The 23,040-nt window shown below is 40.4% G+C and overlaps 3 protein-coding genes across 3 annotated transcripts; 1 reads left to right on the plus strand and 2 right to left on the minus strand.

Annotated features, from left to right (window-relative positions):
* Positions 1–1,553: 1,553 nt before the first annotated feature.
* mlf2 (myeloid leukemia factor 2) lies at positions 1,554–8,001 on the minus strand (the record flags this gene model as incomplete). Its single annotated transcript, XM_079227065.1, has 8 exons — positions 1,554–2,073; positions 4,596–4,813; positions 4,945–5,104; positions 5,404–5,532; positions 5,647–5,703; positions 6,259–6,294; positions 6,418–6,529; positions 7,958–8,001. The coding sequence occupies 7 exons, from the start codon at positions 7,999–8,001 to the stop codon at positions 4,599–4,601; spliced, it is 753 nt and encodes a 250-aa protein (XP_079083191.1). The 3' UTR covers positions 1,554–2,073; positions 4,596–4,598.
* Positions 8,002–9,374: 1,373 nt separating this feature from the next.
* Positions 9,375–13,650, plus strand: cdc42l (cell division cycle 42, like). Its single transcript, XM_079227450.1, has 6 exons — positions 9,375–9,413; positions 11,186–11,290; positions 11,441–11,513; positions 11,610–11,719; positions 12,311–12,508; positions 12,619–13,650. The coding sequence occupies exons 1-6, from the start codon at positions 9,411–9,413 to the stop codon at positions 12,709–12,711; spliced, it is 582 nt and encodes a 193-aa protein (XP_079083576.1). The 5' UTR covers positions 9,375–9,410; the 3' UTR covers positions 12,712–13,650.
* Positions 13,651–14,324: 674 nt separating this feature from the next.
* wnt4b (wingless-type MMTV integration site family, member 4b) lies at positions 14,325–17,111 on the minus strand (the record flags this gene model as incomplete). Its single annotated transcript, XM_079227884.1, has 8 exons — positions 14,325–15,126; positions 15,224–15,386; positions 15,484–15,624; positions 15,731–15,873; positions 16,005–16,136; positions 16,248–16,332; positions 16,446–16,599; positions 17,023–17,111. 8 exons carry the CDS (start codon positions 17,109–17,111, stop codon positions 14,957–14,959), a joined length of 1,077 nt encoding a protein of 358 aa, XP_079084010.1. The 3' UTR covers positions 14,325–14,956.
* Between the last annotated feature and the right edge of the window lie 5,929 nt (positions 17,112–23,040).

Consider the following 23,040-nt stretch of genomic DNA (forward strand, 5'->3'; position numbering starts at 1 on the left):
AGATGTCAAAAATGCATTTTATTACAGTCTCAATTTCACATTAGTCACAAGTACTTGACAATCTTCCTCTTCCCCACATTTACCTTGTGATGATAGTGACGCAGCCTTAGGGATGGAAAGCTGTGGAAAAGATGCTGCCTACAGGAAGATGCTGGCACACACAAACAAGCGCATATACACAGGAAACATAAATCCAAAGCTAAAAACGCATACCTATTTATGAATCTACTGTCAACCTGTTCCGGACCACAAGCCAGCTCAATGTCTGTGCTGTTTAGGTCTGTGACTGAGAATATGGACCAATGGAGAGATGAGGCGGTGAGAAAACACAGAACAGGAGGAAAATGAGGAGGAGGAGGAAGAAGAAGACGAGGGAGGAGGTTTTAGAGGGATGGGGGGAATGAAGAAATAGATCAATCTTTTTAAACGTTACCTGCAGCTTGTTTGAAGGCGAGTGGAGAAAGTGAGCGGATGTGGGCGACTGAGAGGGAGAGGCGGGGAGGTGGGAGGCGTATGACACCCCGGGGGGAGGGGGAGCGTGAGTCATTGGAAGACGAAGAGGGGAGGGAACCGGGAGAGGAGAGCGGAAAGAGGGACAGAGTGGAATAGCAGGAGTTACATGCATGTCTGTTTTAGCGAAACTGCAGGAAAATATATGTTGTGATTTTCACAGTAGCGAACCTTTCTTAGTGGACTGGACTCTATTTCCATTTATATTGTCTTCCTGACTTTCCACAAGTCCTGTCATTTGATTGGCACTGCTTGCTGAGTGTACATCTGCTCATCAGTGAACACATCGCAGTAGCAGTCAAGACGCGTGCAAATATTTCCCCAGGAAACTGCTAACATTAACATTTAATCTGTGGTTGCAGCCAAATCCAGGCAGTAATGTTATCCTGCAAACAAATGGCTGGAAAGTTAACACTTTGCTGGGAAAATGGAAACATCTGAATACTTTAGATGTGGATGCATAATGTATCAGAACAAAGAAACGGTGAGGAGGATACATCTAAGCAAAGACAGACGCACAAAACGAGCTGCCTAGTGGGAGAACTTTAGAGATCTAATGACGGAGATTAAAGGAGACAGGAAGACAGGTAGACAGGTGACGAAAGCGGCGCATGTTGGGGGAAGGATGAGCGTTTTAAAAATAGTCTTAGATGTAATTAAAGACACAGCAGCCAGAACAGGAGGCAGGCAGGGAGCCTCAGCCTGCTATGGGAGTGATTTGTCAAAACAGAAGGTTTTCATTGGCTGCTCCACTTGTGTGCTCCATCTGGATGTCACATGACCAGCAGACATGGTGGCAGAGGGAAGAGGGAGCACACTGATACGTGCACATGCAGTAGGGGGAAATACATTCAGCTGATTTGTCAGTTCAAAAATGAACTAAAGCAGCAGAATTAGAGCATGCTCGACATCAGCAGAGAACCAATCACTCTTAAAACAACTACAGAACAGCAGAACAAGTTGAATACATTATTGCTTTGCAGCTGTACGTTGATGAGTTATGCAATACGGTTTTAGAAAACACTCTGATTTATTACACAAGGCATGACATCTCAAACAACCACAACAGAGACACATTTTTATTATTATCTAACAATGTTTAATGAACTTTTATTTAGTTAGATTAATTGGTTAACAGTATACAATTCAATTCACTGACACACTAGTGTCTTCACAAACATAAAATGGACTGTACAGCAGATCTATGTACTGTATACTGTAGCACTTAAGTGCAGTGGGCAAAAACACATGTCAAGTTTTGAGAATGAGTATATATAAAGTGAGTGTAGTTATACCCATGTTTGCACAAGGGTGCGTTCAGATTGTGTGTGTTGAGTGTAGCAGTAGAGAAGGAGACCTGTAAATGTAACTATCAAGCGTGTGGGGTTCTGTTGTTTGTGTGTGTGTGTGTGTGTGTATGATGTTCATGAATAGACAGTCCAGTCATATCAAACATTTACGACGGGCAGTTGTGACAATCATCAACTTCCATCTTCAGCGTGGTTCACAGCATCGGGGAAATCTTCCCTCAACTTCTTTCATCTAGTCGCCCAAGTGTGACACCTGCAGGGAGAGTCAACCAAGGCCTAAGTGTTTGTTAGGACAGATGGAATCAAAAGCATTCACTTGAACAATGTTTAACATGTTAAAAGAAGATTGCATGACAGACGCATGTAACAAAAGCCAATTCAACGGTTTGGTGCACGAAGACAGCTCGTTGCAGAATTCCGACCGTATTAAAGAATTAAGAACAAATTCTCCCAATGGGACTGCTGTATTTAGCTTTAATATTGAACAGACAATCTGACATGACTCAACATTGATATTGTTCTTTAAAGCACTCAACAAACACGTTAGACAGTTTTTAATGGAACTGTAGAATCCCAAGGGTGTCAATGGAAAAACTAACATGGGATTATAGTCTAGGAGGTTTTCGACTGCCCAATTTAAAAAATATTATTTATCAGCCCAGAAGCGTGACGGTGATGCTGCCCCCTCTTGGATACAAATTAGACTTCATCCTCTGAAAGAAGGATTTTATTTATAAATAGAACTCCAAAACCATATCCAACGGGACAGATAATCCTATTTATGAAACCCCATTTTAAAATATGGTATGAAGTTAAACAAAATCTCGGGCTGAATTTGAGACACCTCTGAGATTAAATTAACGTGTACTCTAAATAATAAGATTCTGGAGACTAGGCATGACAGGGGAATACAGCATCTAAAGATTGCTTTAATAAAGGACGTCTCATGTCTTTTGAAGAACTGAAGAGGAAGTATGACTTTCTTTTGTTACCTCCAACCTGGGCCCTGAAATGACTCTACCTGTGTTAACTAATGTGGGAAAAATGCTTCATGATGGAAATGTGTGCAAATTTATTTCTAAAATGTACTCCATGTTGCTGAATGAGGGCCCAAAACCAGGATTACACAGATCCAGGATGAGATGGGAATCAGACTTGAATATAGCAATTGATGAACAACTCTGGTCAGATTTGTGCCAGAACAGTTTGTCAGCAACGGTTAATGCCCGGTACAGACTTGTGCATTATCATTTTCTTCATCAACTGTACCTCACCCCACAGAAGCTACATAAATCCAAACCTGAATTGTCAGAAATGTGTTTCAGATGTGGTATAGACGTTGGCTCCTCCCTACACTGTACCTGGCTTTGCACGAAGGTGATGTCCTTTTGGTAGGACTTTTGTAATGCCTTAACTAAGATCACAGGGGTTACCTTTTCATTGGATCCTGAGCTATGTTTACTGAGAAACTTCACAACTTTCAACAGGTCTTTAACAAAGCTCCAAATTAGATTAGCAGAAATTGCTTTATGTGTGGCCAGGAAATGTATAGCAATGACTTGGAAGTCTGATTCGCCCACTCTCATCGATCGACAAATGGTCTGTGGAAATGAACAGTTGTATTCCTCTTGAAAAGATTACATATAGTCTCAGAAAGAAATATAAGTTATTTTTGAAAATCTGGTAGCCTTATTTTGAGTACATGGGTACAACACTAACGGTACCATAGGACTGTAACTATTTGGAGCTGTGAATACATTATGCACTGTGTCATTGCGGTATCTCTCTGTGCCGTGTCATCCTACGCACCAACCTTTTTTTTTCTTTAGTTTTATTTCATCCAATTGTGTATTTTTTTCTTCTTTTTACTAACTTGTCATGTCATTTTCTGTAATGTTTAATGTAGTGTGCTCTGTATGATCTGCATGTTCTCTTGCATTGTGAACATATTTGGAAAAAAAAAACATACAAAAAAGAACATTGCTATTGTTCAGTGCGAGTTCATTAGACCCTTCTCACAGTGCAACATGCCTATAGTCGTTATTATCCAGTGTATATAGTAGGAGCCTCATTGTTACCAGAATTACATCATTTTAAAAGCGTTGGCAGCTCCGTCTTGTCTCACAACTTCTCTTTGGCGGCCACTGGTAGCTGCGTGACGTCCTTGTGGATCCATATTCTTCATAGGTTTACACTAAAGATTCCTCTTTTGCTCGTTCTGAGATTTCTTCTATATTTCTCCCGTTAAGAGGCGATATCGGGCTTCATAAAAATAATTCACTTGTTTGCCTTTTATTGCATTATATCTAGACCAAACGTTGTGTGCTTACATCTTCTCTGCAGCTTGTCGTCCTTATGATTACGTTTCTAACTGGAAAAGAAGCTGAAACGTAATGTTTCAGACGTGTTGTGAAAACCATGACATTGTTTCATGAACTTTGATCCAGGAAAAAAAATAAGCCTGACTCGTTGATATTGGATACTGATACTGGAGTTTAAAAGCCTATATTGATCGGATATTTGGCAATTTAAACAAAATGCATACAATTATATTGGGCAAAACATATTCAATCATGAATATAAGATATCTTTTTTAATAGAATTCCTTAAATTAGCTTATTAAGAACAGGATATTTTACAGCAATGAAGAAACAGTCAGTGCTCAAATCGTAATGGTGACAATGTTAAAACCACCCATCACCCACCTATCAGGTCAGGCTGGACTCAACTGATCCAGGCCTGAGAATCAAAGCTGCACTAAATACTCACTCTTACCTCTCACCAGTCGTAACGCGGACGGGTTTGGGCCTGGCGGTGTCTCGGGGATTCGAGCCGATGGCCGGGTGGGGTCGGCGAGCTAGGAGGAGGGGCAGTAAGAGCCAGCTGCTGGCCTCCTCCTCGTCGATCTCGGCCGTACTCCAGCCCCCGGGCAGTCGGGGGGACGTATCGTACTGCCTCCCTCCTCCACTCCTCGTCAAACGCTCCAGCATCAGCTAGCAGGAACACAGGGCAGGTTGTCAAGTGACACAAACAACATATCTCGTGCCACTGCCGCATGATCGGCGTCTAACAAGAATAGTGGATCCCCCATCATCAGCAATCCCTTTCTGGCCCAACGACTCACTCTCATCGAGGTTTATGAAGTCTTGTCGTTCCTCGCGGTCTCCAGTGCGACGATTTCGTGAACGCTCCATTACGTGTCCACGCTCTCCGATGTGGTGGCCAATGGCGAGACGCTCGAGGCCGCTTTCACTGTCCCTCATCGACTGTCGCGTCTCACGGATCTGCAGGGAAAAAGGTGAGGACTCGGTTTACTAAAACAAGCCGGATGCTCCGCACTCTGAATGAACTTGTATGACAACTCTATTGTTTATAGTGTACATTATCTAGTTATTGTCACAACAATTACTGGTGATTTCATGGGTTACGAGGCCAGAAGGCCACAGTCACGCCTGGACTAAGAAAGCATGACGGCAACATGTCCAGTCAGGCTTGCCCTTGGAGGTCTACTGAGTTGTCACTCATCAGCACTCCCTAGGTGTTACCATAACCATTTCAACAAGTATTCACAAGGTATTCTCACCCCTCCTGGGCCTGTTCTCGTCGCACTAGTCTGTTGATAAACTTCAGGAGGCCCGGTGTCTGAAGAGGAGTAGGAGATCACTGTTGATGAGGAAAACGTCTGACAGTTCGGTGAACCGGACATCCTTTCCTACAAGAAGAAAAATAATAAAGAGTAAATAGAAGTAGTACTGTTCAAACAAAGGTTTCATTCATGAGGTAATTACTTTCTATTTATTTGAAGTTGGTTGACAGAGCTACTTACCACATTTCCCATCATTTCTCCCATCATGCCAAACATATCCATGAACCCGCCTCCTCCTCCTCCTCCCTGCAAAAATAAATTTAAACAGATATTTTAAAATCTCATTTAATGATACATCAAGTATAAACAGGTCTCTGAAACAGCAGCATGCATTGTCAGTTCAATGCCACAAGGATCATCCTTTAAACCCCTCAACCTCATTTTCAGAGCAAGAAGATGCATAAAACACGCTTTTGAGTCTTGTCATCATATTATTTTGTGTTTTGTCTGTTGATATGGTGAAAAAAGTTAAGCACAGACTCGTCTGTTCTCACCTCATTGTGCATTTACGAAGTATATCTATGTAAACTCTGGTTAACGCAACCTTATTTAAAAACTCAATCTAGACCATACCGCAACCTATTTTAAATCCTAACCTTAGTTCATGTGATCATAAACAAGAATGCCTGCAGTCCACTTTTCACCCAATACTGTGCTTTCCACCTGAAGCCCAAGTAATGTTTGATCACACTGTCACTTCATAGAAGGCTACATGTGTAATCTGCAATAACAAATTAAACATTGTTCTATTTTTTTAAGGTATTGAAGGAGGTCATATAAGCAGCTACTCACCATTCCCATCATGCCAAAGGGGGTCAGTGGACCAGCCTAGAAAGAAATGTACATCTCAAAATAAACGTAACAAATACAATCGATAAACTAATGTGGATATCATACACATAAAATCAACATAACACATGAATACAGCCCGTCAACATGGCGGACAGTTACCTGTCTGCGTGGTACACGGGGTGCTTGTATCTGGGGGGTGAGAGCAAAGGGATCCATTCCAAATGGTCCAAACATAAGCCTCATCTGCTGCCTGTGAGCTGCAAATGGATCCCTAGAAGAAATCACAGATTACACTGAAACACTTTGACTTCTGGTGACTTTTTGTGGATTAACTGGGTGTAGCCTTGTAACTATAAAACAACAACACGGGGGAGTGAGCTTGTCAAACTTGAAGTGTCCATGGAACTATGTTTTGTACAGAAGGTTGGTATAAAAAGCCCAGTCAGATTTGTAATCTTGTTTATTTATTCTTTCATCAAATATGTATAGATTTAAATTATATATTTTTTTGTTTTACCATTTATAGATTATTGGAATTATTTTTTTTAGATCTCGTTTTATTTGGTTAATAATTGTAAGTAATTTGTATTAATAATAATCCATTTATAATATTCTACAAAAAGATGTCCAGAACAATAAGTTCCAAATAGACAAAGCTTGAAAAATGACTTGCATGACTAATAGATTGTCAAGATTGTTGTAGGTTCATTTTTTATCAAAAATAACTTAGTTATCAAGGTTCAACTCCAGTTGACATACATTTGTGTATGCCGCTCTTTGTGTTGTTTTGTTTTCAAGAACGTCAAAGAAGAGCTTAAACAACTACTCAATTAGTTGATCAATATCTCATATTGCAGGACTTGATGCTTTTCTTTGATACAGATGATAGACGGAAAATTTTGGGGGTTCGGACTTTTGGTTGGACAAACAAGATATTCGAAGATTGGGCAGTAAGAAACTAGAACAGGATTGTTTCACCATTTCCTGACATGTTATAGATACATGGATTTATCAAGAAAATAGGAACATTTAGAAATATGTTGTAGTTGCACCCTTGACAAGCATGTTATGTTGTCTTGCAATTATAAAGGGGGCTGTTGCTCACTGTGACACCACCAAAGTTTAAATATGATTGCATGATTTGAAACTAATAAGTAAAGCTTGCCTGTGTGTGTGCAGCAAGTCGATAAACTGATCAGCAGATCCAGATTTACTCAACCCCAAATCAGTGTTTTGTGAATGCCAATGAATGTAAACTTCTCTAGCAAAGGGATGGTTTCATGGATCTGTCAAATGTGTGTGTGTGTGGGGGGGGATACTCTTCAGGTACCGGTATGTAAAAGCTGTTCCAGTACCGAGACCATGAAACCACTGCCATCAATTAGCAAAATCCCACTCTCAAACTTAATTGGAAAAGAAAGGGAAGTTCTACAAGTAGTGATAATTGGCCCTTTTAGCTACTGATTGGTTATCCAAATGCTTCAGCGGTCTGACAGCTTTTTTTTTTTTTTTTGTTATTGTCTATCCAATATGGTGGACCACTGTAGGCCCCCACAGCTGGCTGGAGCAACGTTAGGTACCTGCTTAAAGCACAGTGGGAAAATATCACTCAGCATGGCAACATGCACATTTTCCACCTCCTGCAGAGCACGTAGGGATTACAGCGTCCCAACAAAACGTTATTAATGTCAGTACTTACATCATGTAGGGGTCGTCATCAACGTCATTCAAGAACCGAAACATGCTAGGTGATTTAACTCAGCTGGCTGATGCTAGCCAGCTAGCTGGGTAAACAGTCGTGTTTTTCAAGGATAAAATAAAATGACGGGCTCAAACTCTGAACAGGCTGAAAAGGAGGTCCTTTTATTAGCTCCGTCTCGAAAACACGAAGTCACAACTTCTGTTAATCAAAGCAAGAGATGGCCCAGAGTCTCACTAGATAGTAAATTCCAGAAACCTGGACCAAACATGAAAACGGAAGTCAGTCCTCTGACAAAGAGAAGCAACTCTACTATGAAGTTAGCATCGGAGCTAACGACAGTGACTTCCGGCCTCTTTGTTTTTCAAAATAAAGTATCTCCCTAGAGGCTTTCATAGCCATGTTTTTATGATAATGTCATGATATAGAATGAGAAATACTGTCAACCAAAATATATATTTTTAAATAAAAAATTCAACAAATATACTACACCATAATAAACATATATTGAGAGTTATTATTATTTATAGAAATGTAGTTTACAAATAAAACAGATTCCAAAATAGCAATATTCTACAATCATCTCTTCATAGCAGGCATATTGACTTCATATTAGATAAAGCAATATGGCAATTTATTCAAGTCTCCCAGTAAGTCATTACAGTGTGACAATGATCCAGCATAAACAATGACAGGACCCTGAAACAACTGCAAATAAATGCAATTATTCAACCATCATTAATTGCATTATTATTAATCTTTTCCTACTGTGATTTGTCAACACACAAAGGCAACTGGCCCCAGGGCCCAAGGCTCCAGTTCCACTGTTTGTGATAGTTTGGTTGATTTCAAATTAGTTTGTAAGAGCTAATTAAGCATAACACAATCATAAACATTATACAAAGTGACATTATTTGCCAAGTTGACACACACAGGGACTTTGAAACTTGTTCTCAGTAACATTTGATATTCTTAAAAACTGTGCCAAAAACAAACACGAGCATGTGCATGCAGATGTGCATCAAAACAATGAAAACAATCTAAACTAAAAAAAATGAAACATTCTACAGCAAAAACAGAAAACTATCTCTTTACAGGTCATATGTGTGGTACATGTACACAGTGCATGAAGAATGCAATGAAAGGATATACTGTGCATGAAATATACAGATAGGTAGAGAGAGAGAGAGAGAGAGAGAGATGTATAGAGAGAGAGAGAGAGAGCGTGAGAGATCTAGAGAGAGAGAGAGATCGAGAGTGAGGGAGAGAGAGAGAGAGAGAGAGATGGATACAGTAAATGTCCTGCTGTGTGCCATTCTATCCACCAGTCGGCGATGTTTCTATTCTACAGATTCTAAAGATGTAAGTGTGGCTCGGACGGTCTGCGGCTGCGCACTAAGTAATTCGACCCTCAAACCCGGATGTAACCAACGCCTAACCTGTCCGAAGAAAAATGGTGAGTAGAGTTAGAAAAACAGTCTGAAATAACTATTTATAATTAACTATACAGTGGCAAACTTATGGAGTGTTATTTTAACAATACAAAGCTACTACCGAGTGGAAATGCTTGTGAATGTGTTTCTAAATTCGCGTAATGTTAAAGTTTCCGAGGCATCAAGCTTAGTTGAGTGTTGGCTAACGTCAATCTGGGTGTTGAAGTTGTTGTCTGTTTTCACCGCTGTTTGAGCTATTATTTAATCGTATTTTTCTTTACAGATTAAGATGTTGTTAGTTTAATAAGTAAGCTAACTGGGGCCACAGTTTGACAGTTGACACTTTTCATTTGTCCACTTTATCAATCTGAGCTAAAACAATCACTTCATTAACCTTACGTTACTTAAATCAGGCTCAGCTTTAACAGCTCGTTTCTATGTCGGTTATAACTCATCAAGTTTAAGCGATTTTTTTAAGTTTAAGTTTAAACCTTCAGTTAGTCCAATGAGTTGCTTATTTTATTTAGCGGAAGTGTGGAGCAGTATCCGCTTCAAAGCTACATTCGGCTGATAGACCGTCGTTTTTTTTCTTTCTCCAACATATTTGGTATTTCGCCGATGCGAAAGTGATTCACTGTCATCAATACGCTTTTGCACGCGCATGTAGTAACAAGCATAGCACAATTTATGTGAAGATTTTTACTATTTCTTCCACCCGTATAATTTCTCTTTACTTACACCGCAAAATACTACTTCTTCCACTTCTTTGTGTTTTGATATACAATTGGTTGGCTTCCACACCTGCATATGGTACAGCTTTAATTAAGAGATCATTACAGAGACTTATCGTTGAGGCTGAAAGATATTTCTATTATTTTGTCCTTTTTTTTATTTGTTATCAATGGGGGTTAAATAGCAGAAAAACAACTATTCTGAATAGGCTAAAACAATACAGTAAAATCTTAAACTGAAAAATATTTAGTAACTTTGGCTATCAAATAAATGCAGTGGATTAAAACAATTCAATAATTAACAATAATACATTACTGTAATGTAAGAAAGCGATCTATCTCAGTTCGATAGCATTTCAGTACTTTACTGTACTGTTTACAAAGTATGTAGCAATATGTAAGTACTATTAGCGAAATGCACTTCTACACTTCCACTACTACAAAAGTTCTCCCAAAAAAAAGGTCCCTGTGAGTACTACTATTGCGTATCATTTGATTCGGACACATGATCTTTTGAAAAGCAATGTAAAGTCATAGCTGATCTAGGTTAAGCTGATTTGAACTACTTAAAATACAATTCATTAGGCAGCAGTATGCTATTAAGTGGTTTATTATAATATTGGGTTATAATAACTGATGCATCGTTGTGCAAGCAGCATTCAAATGTTGGAGCGAGTTATGGCACAGCTAATTTTTACTAGTCACCAACTAGTAATTATATATGTGTAAAAGAGTTAAAACATACAATATTCCCCTTGTGTAGTGGAGAAGAAGTACAAATTGACAAAATCAATACTCAAGTAAAGTACAACGACCTCAGAATTACAGTGCTTGAGTAAATGTACCTAGTTACTTTCTACTACTGCAAAATGGTTGCAAATTGTTATATTTGTCGTAGCTCTTGCCAGTCTGCCATCCGTAATTTTGTCTGGCCTGTTTAATATAAATGGTTGGTTACTTCCTCTCTCAGTGTCTGGCTGTACTCAGTCTCTAACTGTCTGATACACTGGACTGTGTTTGCAGACTCTCATATGATGTTTCCTACTTTCTCTTTATCTCTGTAGATGCAGACTATAAAATGTGTAGTGGTAGGTGACGGTGCGGTCGGAAAGACCTGCTTATTGATCTCCTACACAACCAACAAGTTCCCTTCAGAATATGTGCCAACGGTAAGAGGATTTAATAAAGGCTGAATCATGTAGGAGAGTACAATACATTGTAAACGCATCGATTTAGAGATGCTCTGTCTTTTTATGAATTATTCATGCTGCAGTTTATTTTTGTTCAATTATTTGTCTTTCTCTGTGTTCTTCAAAAAGGTTTTTGACAATTATGCTGTGACGGTGATGATTGGGGGGGAGCCCTATACACTCGGCCTATTTGACACAGCAGGTAACGAGATTGTTTGTGAATGTCCCTTTTTTAAATTTTTGTCACTTTTAAAACAAGTAGAAAAACTTAAGTTTCTCTTGTGATTGTTGCTCACAGGTCAGGAGGATTATGACCGACTGCGTCCTCTCAGCTATCCACAGACAGATGTGTTCCTCGTTTGCTTCTCCGTCGTCTCCCCATCATCTTTTGAGAATGTCAAAGAGAAGGTTCGTTTTTAAATCTTTTTTTTTTCACTGATTGAAAAAAAAAACTGTCCATCACAATTTCTTTTAAGTTTGGCATTTTTGCTCACAAGATTGTTTAAAGATTAATCCATTATCAAACTAGTTAATCAAATATTGAAATGTAATTTTCTACTAATCATGTCAGCTCTATAGATGTGACAGGGACTGAGGATTGTGTAGATTTTTTAGATATGATCCCCTTTGTTACAGTATTGATACAAAAATATAGTTTTTATGATTCCTGATACAGAGAAATATACATTTTTACTCTTTATACTCTTTTTAATTAAAAAAAACAAGACAAAGTTCTCAAATATTACATGCCGCCTAAACACAAATCTGCAAAAGAACGTTCATTCCATAAACAAAATTGTCTGAGTATATTCATTATATTTATATAAAAATACTAATATTATAATAATCCGACCAGACAGCTTTCAGTACCGGACAGTTTTGAAAACTCAAGCATGAAACACATTTTGTTTGGTTCCAAAAAGTATTAAGGTATCCAGTTCTAGACATGGCTGGGAAGGAAGAAAACGTGGATGTAATCTTAATATTTTATTTCCCCAGTGGGTTCCTGAGATTTCTCACCACTGCCCACGCACACCCTTCCTGTTAGTGGGCACACAGATGGATCTTCGGGATGACTGCAACACAATCGAGAAGCTGGCGAAGAACAAACAGGTCCCCCAATCTTTCTATAACGGAGAGAAGCTTTCTTGTGAGCTGGAGGCTGTCAAATACGTGGAGTGCTCTGCTCTGACACAGGTATGGGATATTGTGAAATTGAAAGCAACAAATTGAAATTGTTTGATAATCAGGCTCTAATAACAGTCCGTATTTAAATGATCACTCTGTGTCTTTATTTCTGCAACCAGAGAGGACTTAAGAATGTGTTTGACGAGGCCATCCTGGCAGCACTAGAGCCTCCTGGGGCGAAAAAAAAGAAAATAAGGTGTGTCCTGCTATAGATGAACGATGAACAACGGCAATGGGAGACGTACCAGTGTAATAGGTGGGGTGAATCAAAACATGAGAAAGATCAATGGCCATTATGAAAAAAGGACTAAAAAAAACGGGAAGGGAGGTACAATGCCATTGAGACTTATTCTAAAGTACATGTACATTGATTGTGCCTTTTAAGATACACTTTAAAAGAGGCTGGGGGAGCAAACGTTCAGCATGCAGTGTCACCTATCTCCTTTTTGGAAAGCTTTGAGAAATTGCAGTGTTCTCTCTACAAATATTCAGGTGGGGCGGGCCCCCTCTGCCTCTCACTCCATTTCTTTTCAAGACAGATTCTTTTATATAGTTTGTACTTTGAACTCCTCTGTTTTACTCATTTTGGCCTATTTCTTCTTTAACGTTCAGAGTTGTGAAATATAAATGGGGAAACACTTAACATTAAGTCTTTTAGTGATGTTTGATTAATTAATTTAAAGGGGCAACTTAATGTTGAGTGGTACTCTATTTGCTTTCTTTTCTGACTTTTCTGATTAAATAATGAACACACAAGAGATGTATTGCCATTCCAAATAAAAATAGATGTCTGTAAAGGTTACCGTCTTCCAATTCTCAGAGATTTCTGGAGAGGCCAAGTGCATTTTCACCAATTTCCCCTCTTAAGTTGAATTATGAATTTCTATTTTATTGTCATTTTATGTATATTGTTTTAATTTTGTGACTGTTTTTGGGAAAATCTTAGCAGTTATTCATTTTGAAACTTAACCTTTTTATTTTATGAAGAGTTTTCTTTTTTTTTTATTGCTAGTCTACCAACTTTGAGCGATTGATAATATAACAAATTAAGTTGTAATGTTTTGAATAGATCCTAATCTTGATACAGATTGAGATGCTAACTCTGGGTGTTTGTAATCACAGGATATTTTTAATAAAACGCTTTAATGACATGGAAAGTCGTCATTGTTTTGATAATACTGCATGTACGACAAATCATAAGAGAGATAACTCTAGTTAACCACATTAAAAAGTATTTCTCATGTTTACATTCAGTGTTTCTCCCTAAAAATGTTGTGTGTACCTTTGAGGCCTAACACATGTGTTCAATGTATTTTCTCCTTCTTGAAGCTATTCTTTCCAATATTTGGATATTTTGCAACCTGCACAGTTTTCATCAGTTAGCGGCCGCTACCTGATGAAAACTGTGCAAGTCTTCTCCCCTGCCTTCTGCCGGTGGATTGCAATGTTTTTAATGTCACAGCACTAATAGTCAATCTTTGTTATCAGGCTTGCATGCACTACGTACTAGTTTTTTTAAATATAAAAGAAACAGCCAATGAATGTCTCCGAACTACAACCGTGCATATTCACTCATGTACAGCCTGAGTGATCCTGTCCCAGCCTTGGACTAAACATTGGGTCATAGTGCCTCTGGCCAAACACTCGACAGGGTACCATCCACTTGGCGGCTAGCCTGTGTGCCTTTTAGTCAAGAATTTCAAGTGTGACAATATCTTCGACACGTCTGGTCAATAAGAAACTCAAACATATTGTGGTATTTTGGATAAAACTACTGTATTTATTAGATTTCTTGAACAGACCTAAAAGCACTGCTTGAGCAGGAACATACAGAGGAAGAGAAGAGTTTCACATGAAGGTGAGGGGCAAAACACAAGACGGACACTAATGTAAGAAGAAGTTATTTTTTCTATTTAAGATGCCTGCTGAAGTGAAGCAAAAACTTGAAAATACAAATAAATAAACCTAAACTTAAATACAGTAAATGTTCAAAGACCTGCTAGTCTATGACGCAAATAGTTTGCATAAAATAAGCATAGTGCTGCAACATTTCCCTGTTAGTTGTGGTTAAGTACAGCTTTAAACGCTTTGTCAGTTAAATGTGAGATTAACTGAGTGTGTGTTTATGTGTATTTGTGTGCATGCATGTCCGTGCCTGACCACCTGATGGTGATTTGTGTTTGTACCTTGCTTGCTGTTGATGCTTTGTCATTGTTACTTGCTTTTTTTTACACATGCTCTAACTTTGCAGCTTTTACAACAGAATCTTCAAACTTAACTCTGGTGTATTGACTCAGTCAAAAATGAGTTAAATCAACACTGCTTTTGGCAAGAATTTAAAGCAATTTGTTGCGTCACTGTCTACGTTGTCTTTGTCCCGTCTTGTGTTCACGAGTGTCTGTCTCGTGGTTTGTTTGGATCTTTCTGCTCAGCCGGTTTGGTCTTGTTTGAGCCCTCCTAGACTCTGCAGGTGTGAATGGTGACTGTGTTCTTGCACTGCTGGCAGCGGACTGAGCAGCACCAGGAAAACTTGCAGGAGCAGCGCTGCACAACCTCAGCCCGGCCTGCTCTGTACCCCGGCCCACAGCACACCAGCTCGCATCCATCTGGTGCCAGTCGAGAGGTTCCTGGGTATGTTTTAGAAGACAGCAGCGTAATTTTTCTGTGATTGTTGTGATTGATAAATGGGATCATCTGGATTGTTTCTGTGTGAAATATCCTTACCGTTGCATCTCCTACCAGTGGTCCCAGGGATACCGTTGTCAGGGTCTAGATGGCAGAAATCTGGAGACGGAGCAAGGTACACAAGGTCTCTGGCAGCAGGGGGTTTGACCTGCGGGTCACGGGGGAGCAGGGCTGTTCTGGATCCTATACGAGTCAGGCGGACCTAATTGAAGGAGGATGTTGAGAGAGAGACAGACGTTGTGACGGCTTCATTTGTTCACCAACTGAGCTGAAAGAAGCACAAGGTGTTTTCCTGATACCTCCGTGGCTCCATCAAAGCGTTCTTTGAGCACAACACCAACGCGCCTGAATGGGGGCATAACCTTCCAGCAGGTCCTCAACTCACAGGAGCCGGAGACGCCATGACACTTACACTCCACCTGCATGTTGTGAAGGATGGCCTGAGGATGAGATAATAGTGAATATAAGCAAGTGCAAATTGAATCTCACAGAGGTCAAAGACATGTGAATGAACTGAGATGTCGTCATAGAGTTGCGACCACCAACCTTTCGGCCAGCCTCGTTATTGTGGAGGTTCATGAGTGGGCGCCCTGCCGAAAGCCCCTTGGCTCGTTCTGGTTCATCCACAAATGTCTGGGAGAAAGCCACACCGTAGGACAGGTTGTCACTGCACCCTGACCACTGGAAACCTGCGGTTGGACAGAGAGACAGTATTGATGGAAAAATACCTGGCGTCACTGGATACAGGCAACAGGGCTCCATACTTGAAAGTTTTATCCCACAGAAAAGTGTAGTTTGGTGCAATGGAATCCAAGCTCACCCTCGGGGCTGACCCCCCTGACCTTCCTGTCACAACCACACCTCTCCAGCTCCCCGCGGGTGCAGGCTCGGGTCACAGCCACTGCCACGGCTGCTGAGGACAAAGCGTGCACAAAGGCCGCCTCACGAGTCCCTAAAATCAAGATAGCGCACATGAAGCAGAAATTCCTTAAGTGAGAGTTGTTCAATGTATGGATTTTATCAGCAGGTAATTCTCCATGACACATTATCAATATGATGAAACCTTGGTTCATGACTCTGCCAAATACATTGATGCCACGTGGGGTGGTGGAACAGTTCCAGCGTCGATTCCTGAACTGGTGCTGGCACTGAGGATGACATGCATAGCAGTGAGATAATGAGTGCATTATGACATTAATGGCTTTTTTGAGGCAAATGGTGATGATGCCTGCAGGTCAACGCTGAGAGCCTCTGAACAAACCTCTTCGATGACCATCTCGGCTGCCTTGCGTACGGACTCCATGACCTCCCCTCGCGCCCTGCACACCCCCACCTGCCCCGGGGTCAGCCCCCTCAGCCTCGCACATGGGGCAGCACCGGACACGGGCCTGGAGCGAGGCAGCCTCGCCAGGGAGCTGGGACACAAAGGTGGGGAGTGGTGAAGTGACTTTTGAGCAGGTTTTTAAAAAGGGAAATCATGGGGCAAAGGGGCAAAAAGAGAGGATGCATAATGAAGAAAAAGGGAAGGTAAGTAGGAAGAGCTCATGAAGAAGAGAAAAGAAAGTACAAAAAGGATGAAGAGGTAACGACGGGGCAGAGTTTTAGAGAGGATGGAAACAAGGGGAAGACCAGGCAAAGAAGACAGAGAAGGCAGAGAGAGAGAGAGAGAGAGAGAGAGAGAGAGAGAGAGAGAGAGAGAGAAAAGGTCACCAGGAGTGAGACAAAGAAGGAGAGGGGAGCGACTGAAAGAGATTTAGAGACATGTCACCATCTTTTAAAAGTTATAGCATGACAAACAAACTCCCTCTTTTTCTTTCTCCCTCGCACGCTAGACTTACAGCCAGTTGGTTGCCATGGTGGGGTGGGTTGCCCATAGCAACAGGAGGAGGAGCGGTGCCGTGAGATTGACAGGTGAGACAGTTGGCATCAGACTGTCTGTCTGTCCGTCTGTCTGTCTGTCCTTCTCCGTGCGTCAGGCCGGTCTTTGGACGGCACGCTGCCCGCCTCCGCAGTCAAAGCGAGCCGTCTATCCGTTTGTTGTGGTGTTGGTTTACGTTTCTGTCCCAGAGTCTGGGGATGATCCCCGCATATCTGTTGTAATGGCAAGGGAACAGGTCAGGGGCAAGATAGGATAGTTGATTATCTTTAAATAAACAATAATTTCATGAATATTTAGGTTTTAACCTTTTGTGTGATGCAGCTCTACGACTGAACACACAGTTCAAAAAGTAACACTGATTCTTACCAGATCATAGCCAGTGATATCCAGTTATCCTTGGGTATGCTTCTTTTTTAAATTATTATAGTGAATTGATCAAATTGAAATTTAATCCCAATTTCAATCAATTAAATTGTTCATCGATTTCTTCACTTATGCTGTCAGTGACAGCAGAAGCATGCTCACAGCAATGTTTTACAAACTGCAAGCAAAACTCATCTTTAAGATGCAAAAGTAAGTCCATGTGTCCAATTTAATGGAACATATCTGTAGATCAAACTCTTCCCAAAAAACAAAAATGTAAATCCAGAAGTGCAAGTAAAATTAAACTTTTACAAAAAACATTGTGTCAGCAAGTGCTCAGTTTCATCAACAGAAAAAATAAGTGTCCATTCCAGGTTGAAACGGCAAGAATGAGTGAGAGCAGTGAGATGGGAGTGATGGGTTATAAAGGAGAGAGAGGACAGGCGTGATCCAGGGTGTGGAGTGACGCGGAGGGAGGGAAGGAGGAGGAGGAGGAGGAGGTGGTGGTTTTGGGAAGGATAATAGTTGTACTACGTAAGTATTAAGAGTGTAAGTATGCTTTCCATTGTGTTTGTTGGCATGAGACCTAAAATCTCAGCCTGCAATGGAAATAATGCTCTTTGAATGATTGTCACAACTAGATGTGTGTGTTATTTCTTTGTCCCATTTGTATTCATGCATGTTAATGTGTGTGTGTAGGAGTGCATTTGCAGCTGAGAAACATTTTATGAGAAGACAAACTGAAGCCTTTTGTTTCCTCTTTAGAAATACTACAGCAGGAGTATTGGCCCATCCGACGTCTCCCAAGAAATCCTCACATCAGAAACTATGACGCAGCATTTATGTCTCCACATTAGTGTATGAGAAAAAGTGTCTTACCTAATGTTTAATTTTCCCAAACTTTGTTGCTCATTTTACGAGTCCCCCGCCACCTCCCCTTCCTCTATCTCCCCCACGTTTGCCCTCTCGTTCTCCCTCTCTCCCATTCCCTATATTGTCTTAGAAGAAGGGATGACATTTAGACAAGGGGAAGAAAACACACTGCCGACAAATATTGGAACTGAGGCAAATAAATCACGAGATAGGAGGGAAAGGAGGGCACAAGGAGAGAGCGGATGGGTGTTCCACTGGGGTTCCAAAAAAGCAGTAAAGAATAACAAAGCAGGTTTGTGACACATAAATTTAGAAAGAAATTACATTATATATGTGGATTTATTTCATAGTATTCCCTAAACAATGTTTCACTCTTTGATGCACTGAAGAATACGCAGCATAACATAAAGACTATATCCCATGATTGTTTGCTTTATTTATTATTATATATTATTCATTAACACTGATTATTGATTATTCAACTTCAGTGCACTCTTTTTCACAGTTCATTTGGTAGTTTTCCCTCCTTTTGTCCTTCTGTTTAGCCAGTGAAGTAATGTGACACTTCCAAGAACAGTACAGATAAGGACAACACTAAATCATTTTATCTGCAGATGCAATAACAGCTCTTCTTTTAGTTGTGTTTCTTTGTAGGAGTTGTAAAAGAGTAACCTATTATTTTTCTTTTATCCCACATGAGATATGACGCAACCGAGATTTATGGTGAGCATGTAAACTCAAGTTTTAGTCCGATTTTAATCCTATTTTTATGCTTTAATGGTTCTATATTGTGGAATTTACAACCCTTTAAGATACCTAGTCAAACTGTGTTTTTATATATATATATATATATATATATATTAGACCTTTAAAACTGGAATATTGTGCCTTTTGTAGGTAGATTATCCCTGCTAGAGTTGGCTTTAAGCGAGCTAGTTTATCTTAAACTGTTGTTACTGTTTTCTCCTTTATGATTAGATTTAGCTGCAGTCTTATTTCTGTAGTTTAACAAACCTAATCACCAAAATGTTGAAGCATCTAAGCATGACTAAGCATCTATTTTCAATTAGCCTACATGAGAAGAAAAAGTGGGAAACATTGGCTTTAGCTTTAGGGCTAGCTGACAACACGCTGTATTCGACACTATTATATTCCAATAGTTTCTTTCATTTTAATCTGATTTATTTTTCTGTCTATCAAAGAGTTTATTGCTTTTTTTATTCTATAGTATGTAAAGTGCCTGTGGAAACTTTGAAAAACACTCTATAAATTGAATGTAGTCTATTGTTATATTAATCATTGTTTTCTTTTATCTGTATTTATTTAGGATCTTATCTGTTTTCAGTGTTGACTGATTGGGTTGGGAACACTTTATTTTCCTTAATTGTACGGATGAATATATTGAACCTTGAAGACATTTTTAATCCTACAGGCCAATAAAGTAAGTAAAATAAATGTTGTGCTGCAGCCTTTTCACACCTGATGAAACGTATTTACTGCTTAGATGCTCCTTTGTTGAATCAGACTAGTCGCTGCGGCACCAGAACCTAACATTTGCAGACTCGCAGTCCCTGTCCAGGATTTGGTGGCCCATTTACCTGAACCCTATGACACCCAGATCCTGAGTAAATGGTCACCACACACACACACACACACACACACACACACACACACACACACACACACACACACACACACACACACACACACTTCCCTCTGTCTGTGTCTGCAGACAGGTTTCTTGTAGGCCCCCTTCCCTCCTTTTTTTTGTCTTCCTCATGTCGTATTCCTCCTTTGTGTCCCCTGTTTCTCCAAGTGACGTCTTCCGCTGTCTCCCACAGCAACGCCATGGTGATGAGCTGGCCACTGTCATGTCCGGCGCCTCTGTTATGCTCATCCCTTCACCCCTCTCGTAAATAACTTGCCCTCTTTTTTTTTTTTTATCTTTATCTTTCCCCCATTTTGTGGACATTTTATCATGCTGAAATGGCCCAGTGCTGATTGACTGTATCCAGGTTGCAGAGCCTAAAAAGATGCTTGTTAAAGCTTCAGCACGACAGAGAGATGACTTGTGTTCCCTCTGCTGTGGTGGGAGGCAACTCTAAACTGACCTTACTGATGCTTACCCCAGGATGGCTGATGGGCCTAATGGTGACTCTGGACTTCACCACCATTTCCGCCCAAGGTCATTGTGAGACAGAAATGTGACCCGCCACCTTTTGCTCTCTCCTTGCTTTGCTACCTTTTGCTCTCTCCTTGCTTTGCTACCTTTTGCTCTCCCCTTGCCTTGCTTGGTTGCGCCTCTGCACTTTAGGGCGACTGGCCTCAGCAGTCCGAGTCCAGATGAAATTATGGTCGCAGGCAGAAACATGACTGCTGTGCATGAGCACGCTCGCATTGCTCAGGCGTCTCTGCCAACAAAGAGCTGAACGCACTGCTGTGTACGAATGTGTGTGTGGAGCGTGTACATGAATATTATGGGATGGCGGGCGGTGGTGTTGTCAGGCAGGGAAGTGGGGGTGGCAGAGTGGGCGGTGAGCTGTGTGCACATGGGGGGAGGGGGCAGAGGGAATGGACGACCCATGAATATTATGGGATAATGGTGGGGGGGGGGGGGGGGGGGGGGGTGTATATGAGGTGGAAAGATGGCAGTACATATGGGATATGGAGGGAGTAGGAGGAGGTGTTGGTGACGGCATTGCACGTGAGTGCATGTGCACGCGCACACATGCGCATGTAGGGGGCATTCAAGCGATAGTAACAGACAACGGCCAGACATAGGCCTTTGTTGCTATGCGATCTGCATGTACAGTGAGGAATATTGCAGAGTGGCCATAGTTGAGGTGGAAACAGTGGAAGGCCTCTGGGCTCACATTTGGACGGTTCTTGCCCTTTTCTCTTATATCAACTGTACCCAACATGCATAAAATACTGTTTCTAATGCAACACAAATTGTTGCTACTACAAACCAGAAGAGACCAATATTAATGCAGCTAAAGTATAAAATGTTCGTTCTCCATGAATGCATGTCTGGCCTTCACAGATCTACAAGTCAAATGGTATGAGCTGTTTAACTGGGTTTAAATTGATAATATTGTTGCTGCTGTAAATTATATCATCATCTGAAATGACAGCTCATGTGCATCTTTAAAAACTAATATCTATTTAAAATGTATAGGAAACCTTATTAGGAGAATATGTGGTATTACAGTAATCCATAGCTCCCCGGCTCAGTGGTAAGTATATTTTAACTTACACCTTAAAAAGCAGCAGCCTGCCTGTGGGTCAGTAAGCCGTTACCAAACTCTTGAAGTGCAGATTTATAAAACTAAGAGCTAAACAAGATGGTGTGCATATTTATTATACTTTCTTCACAAATCAAATATGTCATGCAGAATTTTAATATCTAATATATATTGTATGATCATCACAGACAGTGAGATCATTCAAATGACTTGAAAAAATACAAAGTGAAAAAATGTCTATGCAAGGGGTTAAGTGATTTCTTTTTTAAAGCTTATATCCAATAGCATCAAATGAACATGCCATGTTATTGCTCAAGCCGTATTTTCAGTGAGAATGAGACCTGTAAAAAGGTATAAGTGACGGAATGCCTCTCACAGTGTATCAGGACCTCTCCACGCAGTGTGATTAGACTCTTGTGGTCTTTAAGGGCTCCTTTTCAAATAGGACTTGTTGAACATTCAAGTGATTTCACTTTAAAATACCGGTGAGGACAAAGCAAACCCTGCAAAGCCGAAAGGACTGTTTGATGGCAACTTTTATTTATTTATTGATATATGGAGAAATGTGCAGCTGCAGCAGGCACGTTTTAGTGAACAGTATGCTATTTTGGCCTGTAGGTGATATGAGGCCAATCTGCTCAAACCGTTGAAATGGCATTTCTGGTGCAGAAGGAAAAACGTATGTATTGCTTGGATGGGTCTTAGATGTGCAGCAGCTCAGGTCTTATTCATGAATGGGTTTTTTTCATGAATGAAAACGTATTTGACTTGCAACATATAACCGTAGACCGGGAAACTTGTATGACGTACACCTGCCATTGCTGTTGTAGACTTGAGCACCTGTTGGCCTGTCTTGTTCTTAAAGGACTTGCAGGACCATGGTGTTCTTGGTCAAAGAGACAGACACAATGCAGTCTCGCTGTAACAGCAACGCAGGATAAATAAGCGCAATTCAGTCTCAGTGTAGCAATAAGTCTGTATTCATAATGATTTAACACATGTGGCCTTCAGGTGCTATTTGCACATTCAAGGACTTTCACTTTGAAATAAAAAAACTAAACAGCCAAAATTATCATTTAGCGGCCACTTTTATTTATTGCTTTTAAAGATTTTACAAAGTAAGCAGCATAAAGATACAATGTGCTGCAGCAGCAGAACAAAGCGGAGAAAACTGCAGACGGAGCCGGCCTGTAATAGATGTTTTCGGGAATTTATTTTACTATTTTTCTTTTGCACTGCATAATTACCATCTGTAGTTGGTGCTGTGCCTTGAATGTCATGTTTTGGTAATTCTAGTACCATTACAAAAAAAAAACACTTTCACAGCCCTTAACTGATGTCCCGTAACTTAAATTGTATTTACTACTTTACCAAGTGAACTTGAAGGCAACATTCTGTGTGTATTATGAATCAATTTACTGACCTTTGACCTACATCCTAACATAGCAGACCAAGATACAGGCCTGACATACACCTGCTGTCCCTCTTGTGGTCCT

This window comes from Taurulus bubalis (genome assembly GCF_910589615.1).
Source record: "Taurulus bubalis genome assembly, chromosome: 12".
NCBI classification, from domain to species: Eukaryota; Metazoa; Chordata; class Actinopteri; order Perciformes; family Cottidae; genus Taurulus; species Taurulus bubalis.